Source organism: Vipera ursinii (genome assembly GCF_947247035.1).
Source record: "Vipera ursinii genome assembly, chromosome: 7".
Classification (NCBI taxonomy): domain Eukaryota; kingdom Metazoa; phylum Chordata; class Lepidosauria; order Squamata; family Viperidae; genus Vipera; species Vipera ursinii.
This window is the reverse complement of record NC_139521.1, coordinates 49,162,266-49,177,540: the sequence shown is the minus strand read 5'-3', so window position 1 is coordinate 49,177,540 and position 15,275 is coordinate 49,162,266. Positions and strand designations below refer to the sequence as shown.

The 15,275-nt window shown below is 38.8% G+C and overlaps 1 protein-coding gene across 1 annotated transcript in view; it reads right to left on the bottom strand.

Moving 5' to 3' along the window:
- HHIP (hedgehog interacting protein) overlaps positions 1 to 14,843 on the bottom strand; it is a gene marked incomplete at its 3' end in the record, with an annotated part of 91,744 nt that extends 76,901 nt beyond the window's left edge. Inside the window, exon 1 of the mRNA XM_083367778.1 lies at positions 14,521 to 14,843. Within this exon, the coding sequence (XP_083223904.1) occupies positions 14,521 to 14,793 (273 nt within the window). The 5' untranslated portion in view covers positions 14,794 to 14,843. The remainder of the gene's footprint in view (positions 1 to 14,520) is intronic.
- Between the last annotated feature and the right edge of the window lie 432 nt (positions 14,844 to 15,275).

The following is a 15,275-nucleotide window of genomic DNA, read 5'->3' as shown; positions in this document are numbered from 1 at the left end:
ACCCTGTTGACCCATGACTGTTGTGCTAGGTTTGGCACCAACCATATTGTGAAGTTCGCAGATGATTCAACAGTAGTGGGCCTTATTCATGATGACAAGGTGGAAGCTTACCGCAAGGAGGTTGAGGGGTTGGTGAACTGGTGTAAGGAAAACAGCTTAGTTTTAAATACTGGAAAAACCAAAGAGATCATTGTCGATTTCAGAAAAGGCAGGCACAGCCACACTTCTCTGTGCATTAATGATTCACCTGTGAAGACGGTTACCAGCATCAAATTCCTGGATGTGCAGCTAACGAGTAGGCTGGCTTGGTTGCTCAACAGTGAGAAACTGATGAAGCGGGCACAGAAGTGCCTGCATTTTCTGCGTCACATGAGAAAAGGACATCTTCCTTCCCCAGTCCTGACCGCTTTCTACAGGTGGACGATTGAGAGCATCCTGTCATACAGCATCACAGTCTGGTTTGGAAGCATCACTGCTTCAGACAGGAAGGCGGTGCAGAGAGTGGTGAGGATGGCTGAAAAGATTTATTGGCAGTTCCCTCCCTCCCATCCAGGACATAGCACAGAAGCGTTGCTTGAGCAGGGTCCGTAAGATTATCTGGGACACTACACATCCTCTTCACAACCTGTTTTCCTTGTTCTGGGAGGAGGCTTCATGGTATCCACAGCAGAACATCCAGATTCAGCCATAGTTTTATTCCATACAGCATTAACCTTGTGAACTCTCAGGCTTCCTTCTTCCATTATATATTCAAGATGGACAGTATTTAATATTTATCTGTTATGTAATATAGGGGTATGGGTCTATACATATGTTGTATATAGTATGTTTAGGTGTGTGTCATGTGTTTCACTTTGAGAGCAGGCAACTAAATTTCATTTTTGATGTGTGCCGTTGTGCCCACAGTAAAAAAAATGACAATAAAGGTTATCTTGTCCTACTTTTGATAACCGACAAGCAAAAACAATAAATAAACTAGGCCATTACATACTCAATGAATAAGCAGAGACGTTAGTCTGATACAAAGGTGTAGCCCAACATTTTGGTTGCTAAGTGAAACATTTGTTAAGTGAGTTTTGCCCCATTTTATGACTCTTTTTGCCATAGTTGTTAAATGAATCAGTGCAGTTGGTAAATAAGTAACACAGTTGTTAAGTGAAACTGGTATCCCCATTAACTTTGCTTGTCAGAAGGTTGCAAAAATGACTCTGGGACACTGCAATTGTCATAAATATGAATCAATTCCCAAGCATCTGAATTTTGATCATGTGACCATGGGGATGCTGCAATGGTCATAAGTGTGACAAATGGTCATAAGCCACTTTTTCAGTGATGTAACTTTGAACAGTCACTAAGTGAACTTCTGTAAGTTGAGGACTACTTGTATAGTAAGTGAGCCCTAAATAGATGGGAGAAGATGGGCTGGGCATACAACCTCCAATCCTATTGCTCCATTTCTTTAAAGTAGGATAGAACATCTCTTGCAGTGTAAAGAACCACTAAGTGGGGGGAAAAATTATTAGCCTTACAAAAACTATTAGCAACAAATTATTAGTGACAAAAATTTTATCTCAGTATTAATTTCCCATGGCCACCTAGGTGTTATGTAAATTAGGCAACGGCTGGCTTTATTCCTGACTCAGTGTCTCCAAAGTGCCTGAGCTGAGCTAGGGGAAGACATGTGTTGGCCACAATAATTCCCTGAGTGGAGAAAGTAGTGGAAACTGGACAGCAATAGCTGTAATAGCTTTTGTGCTTCCCACAGCTGCATGGCTGGGCTGCCCAAAGGAAAAAAGCAGCTGCAACCTAAAGAGCTGACAGTGGCAGCTGGAACTTTGGATGGTATCAGCATTAGAAAAAGACTGCGGGACAAAGAGCAGGAGTAACCGGCACTGCCACTCACCACAGAGGAGTCCATTCCCCATTAAACAGTGAAAAAAGAGAAAGAGAGGAAGTGGGGAAAGGTTTAGGCAAAAATTGAGAACTGCCACAGCAGCAGTCAAAATAGAGATGGAAATTATGTGAGCAGACATTGCCTACAACAAAATGATGACAACTCAAACATATTTAGGGCTTGCTCCATTCATTTCCAATTTCTTAAAAACCAACCTGATTAAATAATATCACATCACTGTTAGGCAAGTAAATGGAATTGTTTTTGGAAACAGAGCCCAGGTCCCATTCTACTCTTCTTTCAGCCCAATCCTACTTTAAACAAGTTTTGAACCTAAAGGTGAGAATTTTTTCCCCAGTTTTCATGTTGCTTTTCAAGAATACTACTGGCAAACTAGATAACTACTATAATTCTTGCTATAACCTCTCTTTTGTTCAAAATGTATTGACTCTGCAACGTTAATGTCTGAGCTTCTCACCATGGGCTCTATGGAGCAAAGATTGAGAAGACATCTGAACTTTCTGTTTTTTGTTTTTTTAATCCCATTTATATCCCACCCTTCTCCGAAGACTCAGGGCGGCTTACAATCTAAGCACAAATCAATGTGCTTAGCAATAGCCTTCATTCTATGTATATGCCTGCTTATTAGGGCTTTCACACACACACCCCAAGCGGCATTATTACAAAGTAAACTTAATTGCCCCCAACACTCTGGGTCCTCATTTTACCTACCTCGGAAGGATGGAAGGCTGAGTCAACCTTGAGCCTGGTGGGATGCGAACCTGCACTAATTGCAGGCAGCTGGTGTTAGTTACTTAAGGAGGCATTAGCCCACTGCTCCACCAAGGCTCTTGATCTCTGTGTAGCTAAATTGACTTATATCCATCACCAGATACAAGTCAAGTAATTCTATGCTGAACCAATAAGTTACAGGTAATCTACAAATTATGACCTCAAGTGGAATCAGAAAATTCCTCATTAAAAGGTGAGTAAAGCATCACATGATTGCATCTTAAATTTTTTTTGCTGTTTTTTTAAGCAAGACATCAAGTAACCATAACTTGTGACATTTCTTATCATTTTCCCTATTGACTTTGTTCGTCAGAAGCCAACTGGGAAGACTGCAAATGGTAATCATATGATTTGCATGTTGTAAGTGTGAGCTAGTTGCAACCATCTATACTGCAATCACATGAGCATAGGGATGCTGCAATAGTTGTAAGTGTGAGGACCTTTAAGCGAGCCACTTTTTTAACGCTGTCATAACTTCAGACAGTTGCAAAGCAAATGGTTGTAAGTCAAGGACTGCCTCTATAGTAGTTATCTTAATAGTCGGGCCCACGAGCCTTGATCTAGCTGAGACAACTTGAATGAATGAAAATGTAAGGGTTCCTCCAGCTGTCTATTGATTGATGGCTAGATATGTGTATAGTTTCCCCCCCCGTACTATATATAGTTTTTTCAGACAAGCTGGATATGACATAAAAATGTATCAGGTGGGAGTGTCATTTGGAATCTGAAGTGCTTGGATTGGCAGTTGTTGCTATTTTTGTTTCACTGAGAACTGTATACAGATTTAATTTAATTTTAATTTAATAATTTAATTTGTATACCGCCCTTCTCCCGAAGGACTCAGGGCGGTGAACAGGGCAATACATAATAAAAAACCGGATACAAAAATTAAAAAGTAATTAAACAACAATGCCCGTAATAAATTAATACATATTGAAGTTAAAACCAATTATAAAACCCAACCCCAACCCATCAGACCAGGCCAGCTTGTTCAAAAAGAAAGGTTTTGAGATCGCGCCAGAAGGAGCGAAGGTCGGGGGCCGTCCGGAGCCCAGCCGGCAAGCGGTTCCATAGGTCTGGCACGCCCACAGAGAACGCTCTCCCCCTGGGGGCCACCAATCGACATTCCTTGATCGGAGGCACCCTGAGGAGGCCTCCTCTGTGGGAGCGCACTGGACGGAGGGAAGTTGACGCCAGCCGCAGGTGTTGCCGTAGGTAATCCGGACCCATAGTCCTAGATTTACAGTCATTTGTTTAGTGACCGTTTAGTGACCATTTAGTGACCGTTCAAAGTTACAACGGCCCTGAAAATGGTGAACAGTTTTCACATTTACAACCACTGCAGGATTGCATGGTCACGTGATCAAAATGCGGATGCTTGACAACTGGCATGTATTTATGGGGGTTACAGTGTCCTGGGGTCATGTGATCACCCTTTGTAACCTTCCTAGCTGGTTTCCAATAAGTAAAGCCAACTGGGGAAGCAAGATTCACTTAAAGCCTCATGAGTCACTTAACAATGGCAGTGATTCACTTAAAATCTGTGGCAATAAAGATCATAAAATGGGGTACAACTTCATGCTTAGCAACAGAAATTTTGGGTTCAGTTGTGGTCATAAGTCGAGATCTACTTATATATATATATTAAAGTTATTTTCGAGGTAGTTTGTGCTGGTTTCTAATTATTGTTAATCAACAGTCAGTTGTTTGAAAGGTGTAGCCATATTTGTTTTCATTATTTAATGGTGCAGTGTTGTGATTTTTCAAAAACTTGCGCCAATACATTTCTCTAAAAATATATGTGTAAAAGTTTGAGTCTGGGAGAGACAGAGACAGAAAGAAAAACAATTGAGCTAAAGTGAAAAAGGGAATTAACTCACTTTGAATTTTGATAAATTCCCTAATTGTAAAACACTTACTGCTAAATGCAACCAAATTTTCTTGAAAGGTAATATAGCTTCTGAAAAAAATAGAAACCATACTAAAACATCAGTCTTAAAACTGAGTTTCTTTTAAAAATACACACACTTCGCATGGACATATTTTATTCGATATCTGAATAATATATACAGTATAATTCAATATAATTCAACCAATGTCAGAGAGCACCAAGGACACCACATTTCAATCCTGAACTACAAATATTCTCCTTCATTGATATATACTTACAACATATTTTGGGTTTTGTATTATTTAAAACAGAGTGAAATGTCCATTTTTCTATTATATAAGAGTTTTTAAATATTTAAACTGTTCATTAACTAGTTTTAATGAGTTTTACACAACACTAAAGGAGTGTAGTAATCTTATAGTAGAAAAGGAAATAGCATGCTCTTATTTTTATGTTATAAACTTAATAATCTTGGAAATTTGCACAAGATATTTCATAATAATTGATTTATGCATGCATACTTATACTAATTATATTTTTTCCTTCCAAAAAATAATGTAGCATTCCAGCTATTTTCTGCATTCTAATGTTGTAACCAAGAATTAATTTGATATTCAACACCTATTAAATTTATTCAGACCATGGAATAGGAGCGATATGTGTGATGATTTAGATTTGTAATTATTAATGAATATTTCTGGCAAATGTATAAAAAAATTTTTTTGCTATATTACTCCATTCATTCTGCTCAATTAATTGCTTTCTTTGCCAATTCCAGGATTGTTAATTCAGATATCTTTTGAAATATATATGTATAGTTTCCTGAATCTTCTGAGATACTGCAGTTCTACAAGATATTTTGACCATCATGTTTTATTGGTTTGATGGTAATCATAAAATAGTTATCTTCAAAGTAGATCAGAGGGTGACTTAATTGTGATATGTAATTAGTTTGTGATTTTAATACATTTAAGCTAATGAAATGTACTGAAGGTATTATGAGTGCTTTGACACTGGAATATCAATTTAATTATTAGGCATTCAGCTTTACATTCCCTATTTGTAAACTACAATACCTTCAAACAATTATATTACATTTTTCTTTGACTGCATCGCATGTATTCTGTAGCCGAGTTAAAGCCGAATAACTCAAGTAACAAGTTCAAAAATAATGGGTAAAATAAACTAATAGTGCTTAACGTGTTTAGAATTTAGCAGATTTAATTCCAACTCTGGCAATAGGAATATCACCTAGATTTGTAATCTCTAAGCAAGCTTTAGCATAATGGATCTTCATCATTAATGTAATTTTACACTTAAAAATGGTGCACAAACACACACACACACACACACACACACACACACAACCAAATGTGCATGGTGAGCTGCTTTCTGAACTTTTGTTTCAGCATCATATACTGTAACTGTTAGTCTTAAAATGCGTGATTTTGCTACAATCTTTGCTACAATTTTCAGCCTTGAATAGGGAGCAACTGACAGAATCATATGATAAGGTCATACTGCTCAAAGGGTGGCCAATTCTGCCCTAAAAACTAGCCTAATGGACATTAATATCTTACATATCTTGAATAGCAGATAATGTTATCTACCAGTCTTTGTTTTTGACATGTTTTAGAGCCAATCTAATTTAAAGAGAGAAGCAACCTGGAACTAAGGAGAAACTTCCTGACAGTGAGGACAATCAACTAGTTGGAATAGCTTACCCCCAGAAATCGTGGGTGCTCCATTTTTAAGAGGAGACTGGACATTCACCTGTCTGAGACGGTGTAGGTTCTCCTGCTTGAGCAGGGGGCTGGACTAGAAGACCTCCAAAGTCCCTTCCAGCTCTATTCTATTCTACTTTAGGAATGATATTTCTATTTTAAGCAAAATAGTACACATTCTCTTTTGAGAAGACATTGCAGTGTCTTATTATAGAGTTGGCAAAGCTGCAGTGCTTTAATAGTGGAAACCTTTTTCTAGCAAATCAGATTTTTATTTATTTATTTATATTTAAATTTATATACCGCCCTATTCCCGTAGGACTCAGGGCGGTTTACAGGGAAAATTAAAAGTTAAAATACATCATATACAATGTGATGAGTTTACCTTTAAAGTCTTACAAAGTGTAAAAGTGTCCTAACAAGAGTTTTCCAAATCCCTGTTAGAATAGACAGAAAAGATAAATGAAGAATAAACATAGAAATGTTTGAAGGTAGAAAAGAAATACGGAATTTTTGACTTCTTCCAACACAAAATACTCCTGATGATAGCTTCTGATTGGACTGTTATGATGCAAAGTGTCCAGCTGACATCGAATCTGGTTTACTGTCCTCTGAATAGGTGTGTACTGAAAGAGAACACTTCAGTTTCTTAGAAAGAGATTCTACTTTATGGCTATACAATTATTTCCTTATTCCTTTTTTGAAATTGTACGGAAAGTTTAGTCCATTTGTTTGAACGTTCTGCTCCATTCAGAATATAGCAAGTAAGTTGATGTTCAGTCTTGGCTTGAAAATCTCTAAGGTGAAATATCACCTTCTGGAATTGATTATCATTGTCAAATTGTTCTTGTCAATGTTTTTTTTTCTTAATGTTCTGCAATGTTTTCCTATTTTGTAAATTGTAGAGTAGACACAGTAAATTGTAGTAGACAAAATACAATTTATTTTGTAAATTGTAGAGTAGACTTGCTTTCTGGTTAGGAATACATTTCACTTATATCACTAGCCTCTATTTCAAACATGTATTTTATGAGCAGAATGTAATTATGTATTTCAGAAAAAATAATCAAATTTCATTATATTATCAGAAAATAAAAACTGGTTCACAATCACAATTTTAAGGAGAGACTGGACAACCATTTGTCTGAAATGGTATAGGGTTTCCTGCCTGAGCAGAGGGTTGGACTAGAAGACCTCCAAGGCCCTTTCCAACTTTTATTATTATTATTATTATTATTATTATTGTTATTGTTATTGTTATTGTTGTTGTTGTTGTTGTTGTTGTTGTTGAAAAAAAACTTGCGGAAAACAGTTTTATGTACCAGATGATTAAAAGATAAAATTATTTTAAAAATGCATAGTAAATTCATTGAAATTACATTTTGAAAAGCTAGAAATGGTACCAGGAAGAGGGCAACCAAAATTATTGTGGTACCCCGCTACAATGAGTTTACATTATTATTTCTAGTTTAGAAAAAAAAGTGAGCAAATAGCACCTATAACATATTTATAAAATTACATCTAAATAGTGCAAGTGAAAGGAGATAAGGTTTTCTCACTCTCTCAGAAAATTATCATTTAAGGTCATAATCATAAGTTGCTAAATAATGGAAGATTTAGGGATCTTCTAGGAAAGAAGGCTTTTTAAAAAAAAAACCACAACAACAATTATTGAAGCTTGGAGATTTTTTTTGGTCATTTTACCTATCTGGAAACTGTGGTATTTGTTCACACAGAATGTAACGATACCTATCAATGTTGATAATTTGAACAGGACTTAGGCAGATTAGTATTAGAGTAGCTACCGTTGATGGCAATTCTATTTGATCTCTAACACAAGAAACAGTATGTTCTTGACACCTGCATTGGGGCAAAGAAATGGGAAAATTCTACTGTTGCTTTTGGGTTTCCTTATCTCTTTCCCAAAAACATAAGAGTGGACTACAGACTGTTTGGTCTGATCCAGCTCATTTTATGTTCTTATCTAAATATCAGAGGCAAGAATTTTTGGCATCCTAGATTTCCCTTGTTTGCCTATAGCAGGGGTGTCAAACTCACTGCATCACATGATGTGTTGCGATGTATCATGACTTTTTCCCCCTTGCCAGAGCTAGGATGGGCAGGGCTTCCATGTGATGCATCTGGCCCATGGGCCATTTGACACCCCTGGCGTATAGCAATGTTTTTCAACCTTGGCAACTATAAAAATGTGTAGACTTCAACTCCAAGAATTCCTCAGTTAGCATGCTGGCTGAGAAATTTTGGGAGCTGGTCCACACTTCTTAAAAGTGCCAAGTTTGTGAAACACTGGACTATAAAGTTGGGCTGGTCATAAGAATACACACAGGAAAATATTTCTCAGCTGGGCAGACTACTATCCTCAATGACCTGGAGCCTTAGAAATGCCACAGAATCTCCCATCTTGTGTCCTGCTGCACAGTCAAACAAATGAAAGAGAGTCTACAGCAGACATGTCAAACACAAGGCCCGGGGGCCAGATGTGGCCCGCGAAGTGGTTTCATGCGGCCCGTGAAGCCATCCTGGAAACAGTGAGGGAACGGCCCCCACTGCCTTGGCCCTGGCCCAGAGACCCTCCTTCTGCCAGAGACCCTCAGATCTGTCCCACTCCTGCCCAGGCCCCCATAGGCATTCTTGATGCGAACCACCCAGTAGGCCATATGCACTCTAGCCACACCCACCCAGTAGGCCACACCCACCCTGGCCACACCCACCTGGCCCCCTGAGGGCAACCGCAATGCTGATGCGGCCCTCAATGAAATTGAGTTTGACACCCCTGGTCTACAGGCTATGGATGGCTCTGAATGGTTTGAGAAATGAAAATCAAATGTGTGCTAGATTAAGTCTTCCTGAAATATGGAAACGTTTCTACAGGAAGACCCCATTTTTTTAAAATCTAGATGTCATATGTATAATTAACGTTGCTGTCACATTACAGAATTACTCTATGTGAGCTCAGCTGCTCGTATGGCTACCTTCCAAGATATCAGACTATCTAACTCATTATTATCTACTGTAGCTGAAAGAAATAAATGTCCTAATGTCTTTTCAAATATACTTCACCATCAGGTCTATGATAAGTCCACACAGGGCTGATGAGAGTATAGATCTATGGGCAGATCATGTCATCCACATGTTGGAAAAGCACATACCTAAAGAGCTCCTTCTGCTGGAAGATGGTCACATGGAGGATAGAAGAAATGGTACAAAGAACCATTAAAGGGCTCCCTGAGGTTACTACAAAATGCTGTAAAAAAGTCTCCCTACCTGGTGTGGCCTCATCCATAATGGCTGTCAAGCTTATGAAGCAATGCACACTGCTGAAACACAACATAAGCCTGAGCTAGGTAAGACCAGAATCACTAGTGCAACAACTGCATTGGCTATACATGTCTAACTGTGTAAGAACATTCAGTGCCCAAAGTGGTCTGATCAGTCATCTTTGGACACAACCTATCTAGTCTTGACATAATTTTTTAAATAATGATGTTGAGGTCTTCAGTGAGGAGGATAGAATAGATATCAGGTACTGAACCTGGCAATTTTGCACACAAAAGTCTGTTCTCAATTATTTTCACAATATGGATCTGTTAACTGAGATATTTTAAACTGAAGATCAGCCTGAGCTTTGGAAAATGTTTGCTCATATGCAGTACATAATGTTCTGTTCTTGGCTTTACTAACTGGCAAATAACAACAACAGCAACAAAAACAACAACAACAACAACAACAACAACAACAACAACAACAACAACAATAATAATAATAATAATAATAATAATGTACTGAGCCTGAATAAATGTATTAATTGCTCCAACAGCACCAATAAATTCAAATTCATTTTAATAATAAGTATGTCCTGAAGCTAAAAATTTGTGCTAATTGTTTTCTGTTTTCAAAAATAATATGTAAAATTATAACATATTGATTTACACTTTTGAAACATCCATTCTAATTATTATGTCTACTGCTGACTAGTTTATGACATCTCTTAATTTATTCATTAACTTTTACAGAAAGACAGATAAAAATGGCAGGTATTGAAAGATTTGGCCTGGCAATAGGTTAATAGCAAAAAAACATAACAGACACAGATTAACATAGTTTCTGCATATGAAATCTATTTATTATTTTCAAGTAGGGTTCAATAGGGAAGTGATGTTTGAGATTGGGGGAAGGGAAAAGTTCAAATCTTTAAGTTCAAGCTTTAAGATTAATCAGTATTTGAAACTTGAAACTAACTTCTTTTAACTGCAATATTATTCATCTGCTAGTTTGAACATAAACTTCATTGGGACTATAGTGCTAGATTGTGTCATTAAGGAGTTCAGTTTCATTTTTAGGACAATAATAAATAGATCATTGTACCAAGGCAGCTGTTAAAGGGACCCCAAGATGACTTATTTGTTTAGTTGGATGTGTTCAACAATAGCTTTTGTTTAAGAAAGAATTAGACACAACAATTGCAATCTTAAAAGGGCACACTTGAAAACAATTACTTTTCATTCATTCCACAAGAGCCTCAGTTGTGAAACCAACTAAGATAGAGAAAAACCACTATGCTTGACAGTCTGCAAACAAACTTTAAACCACAAAATATTAAAATGTATGGTTTGCTGATGAGATTAGTGAATTAAATTAAAAGAAAAAATGTCAATGATATCATTACAAAAGAGAAGCTTGTCGTTTCATTTCTGTGCATTAAAATATGTTCTGTCTCATCTTTGTGATTCTTAAGAGACTGGCTATGTTTCTCTTAGCAGTCATTAATTTTGATAATAAAATTTGTCAGCCAAAGGGCTGACAAATGTAATCTTAATTTTGGAGGTTCCTTGTAATTAAAGTAACTGATGAACACATTGCCTTACTTTAACTCTGCCGAAACACCTTTCCTTAGATTATTTATTTGCCTATTTATTTGTTTGTATCCCATCTTTATTACTTTCACAAATAACTCAAGGTGACAGACATATCCAACACACCTTACTCCTCTTTTCCCACAACAATAACCCTGTGAGATGGGTTGGGCTGAGAGAGAGTGACTGACCCAAAGTCATCCAGCTGACTTTCATGGTTAAGGCGACACTTGAACTCATCACCTCCCACTTTCTATCCTAGCATCTTCACCACTATACCAAACACATATATGCTGTGGCACTTCAAAACATACTAATGTAGTTTTTGGATTCCTTCCAGATTACCCTGTTCAGGGTTTGATGACTTTAAATTGGATGCATTTTCAATGAAAAGTTATGCCTCAGATGTCTAATGAACAAGAAATGATTTTTTTTAAAAAAAAACTCCAAACAAATCCCACATGCATCTGTTAGAAAACTTTATCTGGGAGCTAGTTCTATTGAACTCCAAATACTGATCTTAAACCCTATTGCAAATGAAGTAAATTACTTATGTATGAACAGGACTGCATTGTATTCGTCCTTACTGTTACTGAAATATAAAGTATGTACTTTTGTTTTTCTGTTTGTAAAAATAAGCAGTCTTTTAAAAATACAATTGGAATTATTTGGTGCACTCTCTCTCTCTATGATAAAGTCTATGTCTTCCAATTAAATGCATTGTCACAAATGTGAAAAATGCTAAAAAAACAAGACTTAGAGATAAATGTCATAACTGTCACAAATTACTAACTCCTAGAAATTCAGGAATTGTTTAAAATCAGTCTCGTTGTTAATTCATCACATAAATACAACTTTTTATTACAAAATTCTCCAGTGAGTTCATATTATAGATGTTGTGCTACTGCTGCAGTGGCTAACTGTCAATGATGCTAACTGGGCAGATTAAGGACATTTTCCTTCCCAGCTTGGCTTGGCCATTGTGGGTTTCAGTTAGAACCTTTAAAAAATTATCTGAATGCAGTTAGTGTGCAGTTAATGTGATTACCACACAGGAGCTTGCTGACACTACCTCTGGCCAAACATGAGGAGAAAATATCCATCCAAGCTCCTGTTGCATCTGTTAAGAATAGAGTTTGATTCGCTGAAACCCTGCAGCAAAGGCAGCTCTCACCCATCTGGGAGTGGAGGCAATAGGACAAATGCTCCCTCAAAAGGCATGAACATTTGGACAGAGCTGGAGACTGAAGGAGAATGATGTTCTCCAGTTTCACCCATTACTGAACCAACCAACAAACACAATGGTGTTGTTGTTATTCTTTTGCCATAAGCAACAGGACTCTGTGTGTGGGCAGCAGTTTAGTGGGGAGGAGGATAAGTCGACCCCTTTTTGTCCTATTGATTTTTTTCCCTATTTGCATGACTTGAGCAAATTAAATGATGCAATATGGCTTTTTGTTACAAAACAAAGTGAGAGATACCACCCAGACACATATGTTGATTCGTAGAAGCTGTTTACATGAGAATGGGGTGAAATCTACCGTGAACTGAGCATAAAAATTCGATTCAGCCTGGGTATTTTTTTTTAATTGTGCCTGGGCCAGAAAGACTGAAGCACAAGTTTTCCAAGCCACTCTCAGACCTTGACAACTGCAGTGTTGTAACAGAGGAATTCTTAATTAAACTAAATGCTGGAGGGGGGGGGAGAAGGAGGGCAATGAGAAAGACACCTGATTGTTTGTTTCACGTGCAGTGATTCTCAATGACATTTATTCATCCCGTTTCACTCCCTAGGTTCAGTTTTGCACGTTGCACTCCTGATCAAAACAATAGGCTGCAAAACTTATAACATCCACATGCTGAAAGGCAGTGAATTGCAGCCCCATTAAGAAGCAGACTATCTTCTTATTCTAAAATAGCTAGATTGTCATTCCACATCACATTTCCAATAAAAGTTACACATTAATGCTCTTTTCTCAAGTCAATGATATATTTATAGATAGAGGGTTCTGAAACATAAGAGACAATGTATTCAACATTTCTCTCTTGGTGAAACTAATGTCAACCACTGCACATACGATATTATCCTATACCGATTTGCTGTGAACAAGTTCATAGAATTCACTCATCCTGTCCTCTCAGGTTTCTCTCCAGAAGAGTCTGAGTAAATTACTGGAGGACCTGAAAGGATCGTAAAAGTTTTGCAGTATCCTGGCATCATCTGCTCTCCCAGTCACTATCTGCTAACTTAAGTTTCCTGCACAAACATGTGGACAAACTGTGAATACCACCACCTTAATTTACAATTCATCACTATCGTGGCATGCCAAATGAGTCCAAAAAAACCCACTAATCCTTCTTGACAGATTCCTCCATCTGCAACATCTTTTCAGCTAAGGGTCCAAATTGTACCTGTTTCTACTTTATTCATGAATTCATTTCTGCATTTGTTCCTATCTGATAGCTGAAATCCTCAGAAGGATGTTTCTGTTCCTTTCCTTTGCTGGTTCCTTATCTCAAAATTTGTCTTTTAAAATAAATACATAAACCCTGCTGTCTTCATAACATATTGCTTCTCTCCTCCTCTTCCGTGGATGTTTGGAATCCCCTGAGCACCTGGCTAGTAACGGCAGAGGTAAACTAGATTGTTTAGTGTATGCAGGGTTTATTCTGTTGCCTAATTATTCTTCAGCATTTAGAATGCATCCTCCTTCTAATCTGGAAGGTCAGTAATAACTACCAATACTCGTAACCCACTTGAAATAATTTGCCCAGGTGGAACAAAGATACAGGATGCTGCAGTTCGATTCAACACAAAGAAACATTTAAAATTAAACCCATTTAGTTAGAAACACCCCAAATTGGATTACACCAATGCCAAAAGTGCAACATCTAGAAGGAACAGCATTTTCCCATACTGTTTCACTATGTTCAGTGAAGACTATTGTTCAGTCAGCTTTTGCTCAATCTACAGTCTTTCATAGGTAATAGATAACAGCTCCAACAATTCTCACCCAGCATGACGAGGGTTTTTAGAAATAGTGCCACTGTAATCCAAGAAGGACCCACAAGGAACACTTCTCAACCCACAACTTCCAACAGTCAATGAAGTGGCCTTCCAGTGCAGCAAAACTCAGAACCTAGTAAAGATGATTTATTACCTTCTTGTATCCCCCTGAAACACCTCTCCAAGCACTGTTAAGTGATGCGTGTGAGTTCCACCTCTTGTTCTCCATTGGTTGTCCTCCCTCTCCCAGATCACTAGAACCCTAGATCCAAAGATTGGTTTCTTAGCATGCCCCTTCGGTCTCTCACCCAACCCTATCCAGCCCAACTAGAGCCTACCTTGTTGCTCTCTATCTGGAGCAATCCTTGCCTCTCAGCCCTGGAGCAGCAGGACAGGCGGGGGTAGAATCCCTGGCACAACAGCTCCCCTCTGTTGGGGGGCTCCAGGAGCATCAGCCTCCTATCACGCTTTTTGAGGCGTCTGGGGGGGCTGCCATTCAAGCACTTTCTCCTCTTGGCAGCGGTCTCGCCCAACTTGGTTTCCCCTTCCAAGAAGCAGAGGACCAGGGTCACCAAGAGCAGCTTCAACGGAAGCATCTTTAGCCCCACCATGCCACTGGGGAAAACCTCAAGCGCCGCCGGCCGATGTGACCAATCCCAAGGCAATCGATCCAACGAGGCAAGGCTTTTCTTTTGGAAACCTCGGGAGTTTTTGCGTTTTTACCCGAGAGGTCGATTTGCAAGGCGAACGAGAGGCCCGACAGCTGAAGGACCGGCAGCGAACAAAACCCGGCGGGCCACCAGACAGACAGGCGCACGCCCCAGCTGAGCAAAAAGGGAAGAAGATGCTGAGCCTCGACGCGGGGCGTTTGCGCCACTTGACAAGAGCGGCGGCAGGTTTAACAGGCGCTCCCGAGGCGCCCGAGCGCGGAGCGTAAACTTCTCCTGGCGGAGGATTCTCCGCGCTGGCGGCCGAAGCGAAGGAGGCGACGGTGGAGGCGGCAGCCGCAAGTCCCTTTGCGGGGTTCCATATAAACGAAGCCGCCGTTCTAGGAGGACAGCCTGCCGGGCGTGATGCCTCCTCTGCTGCTGCC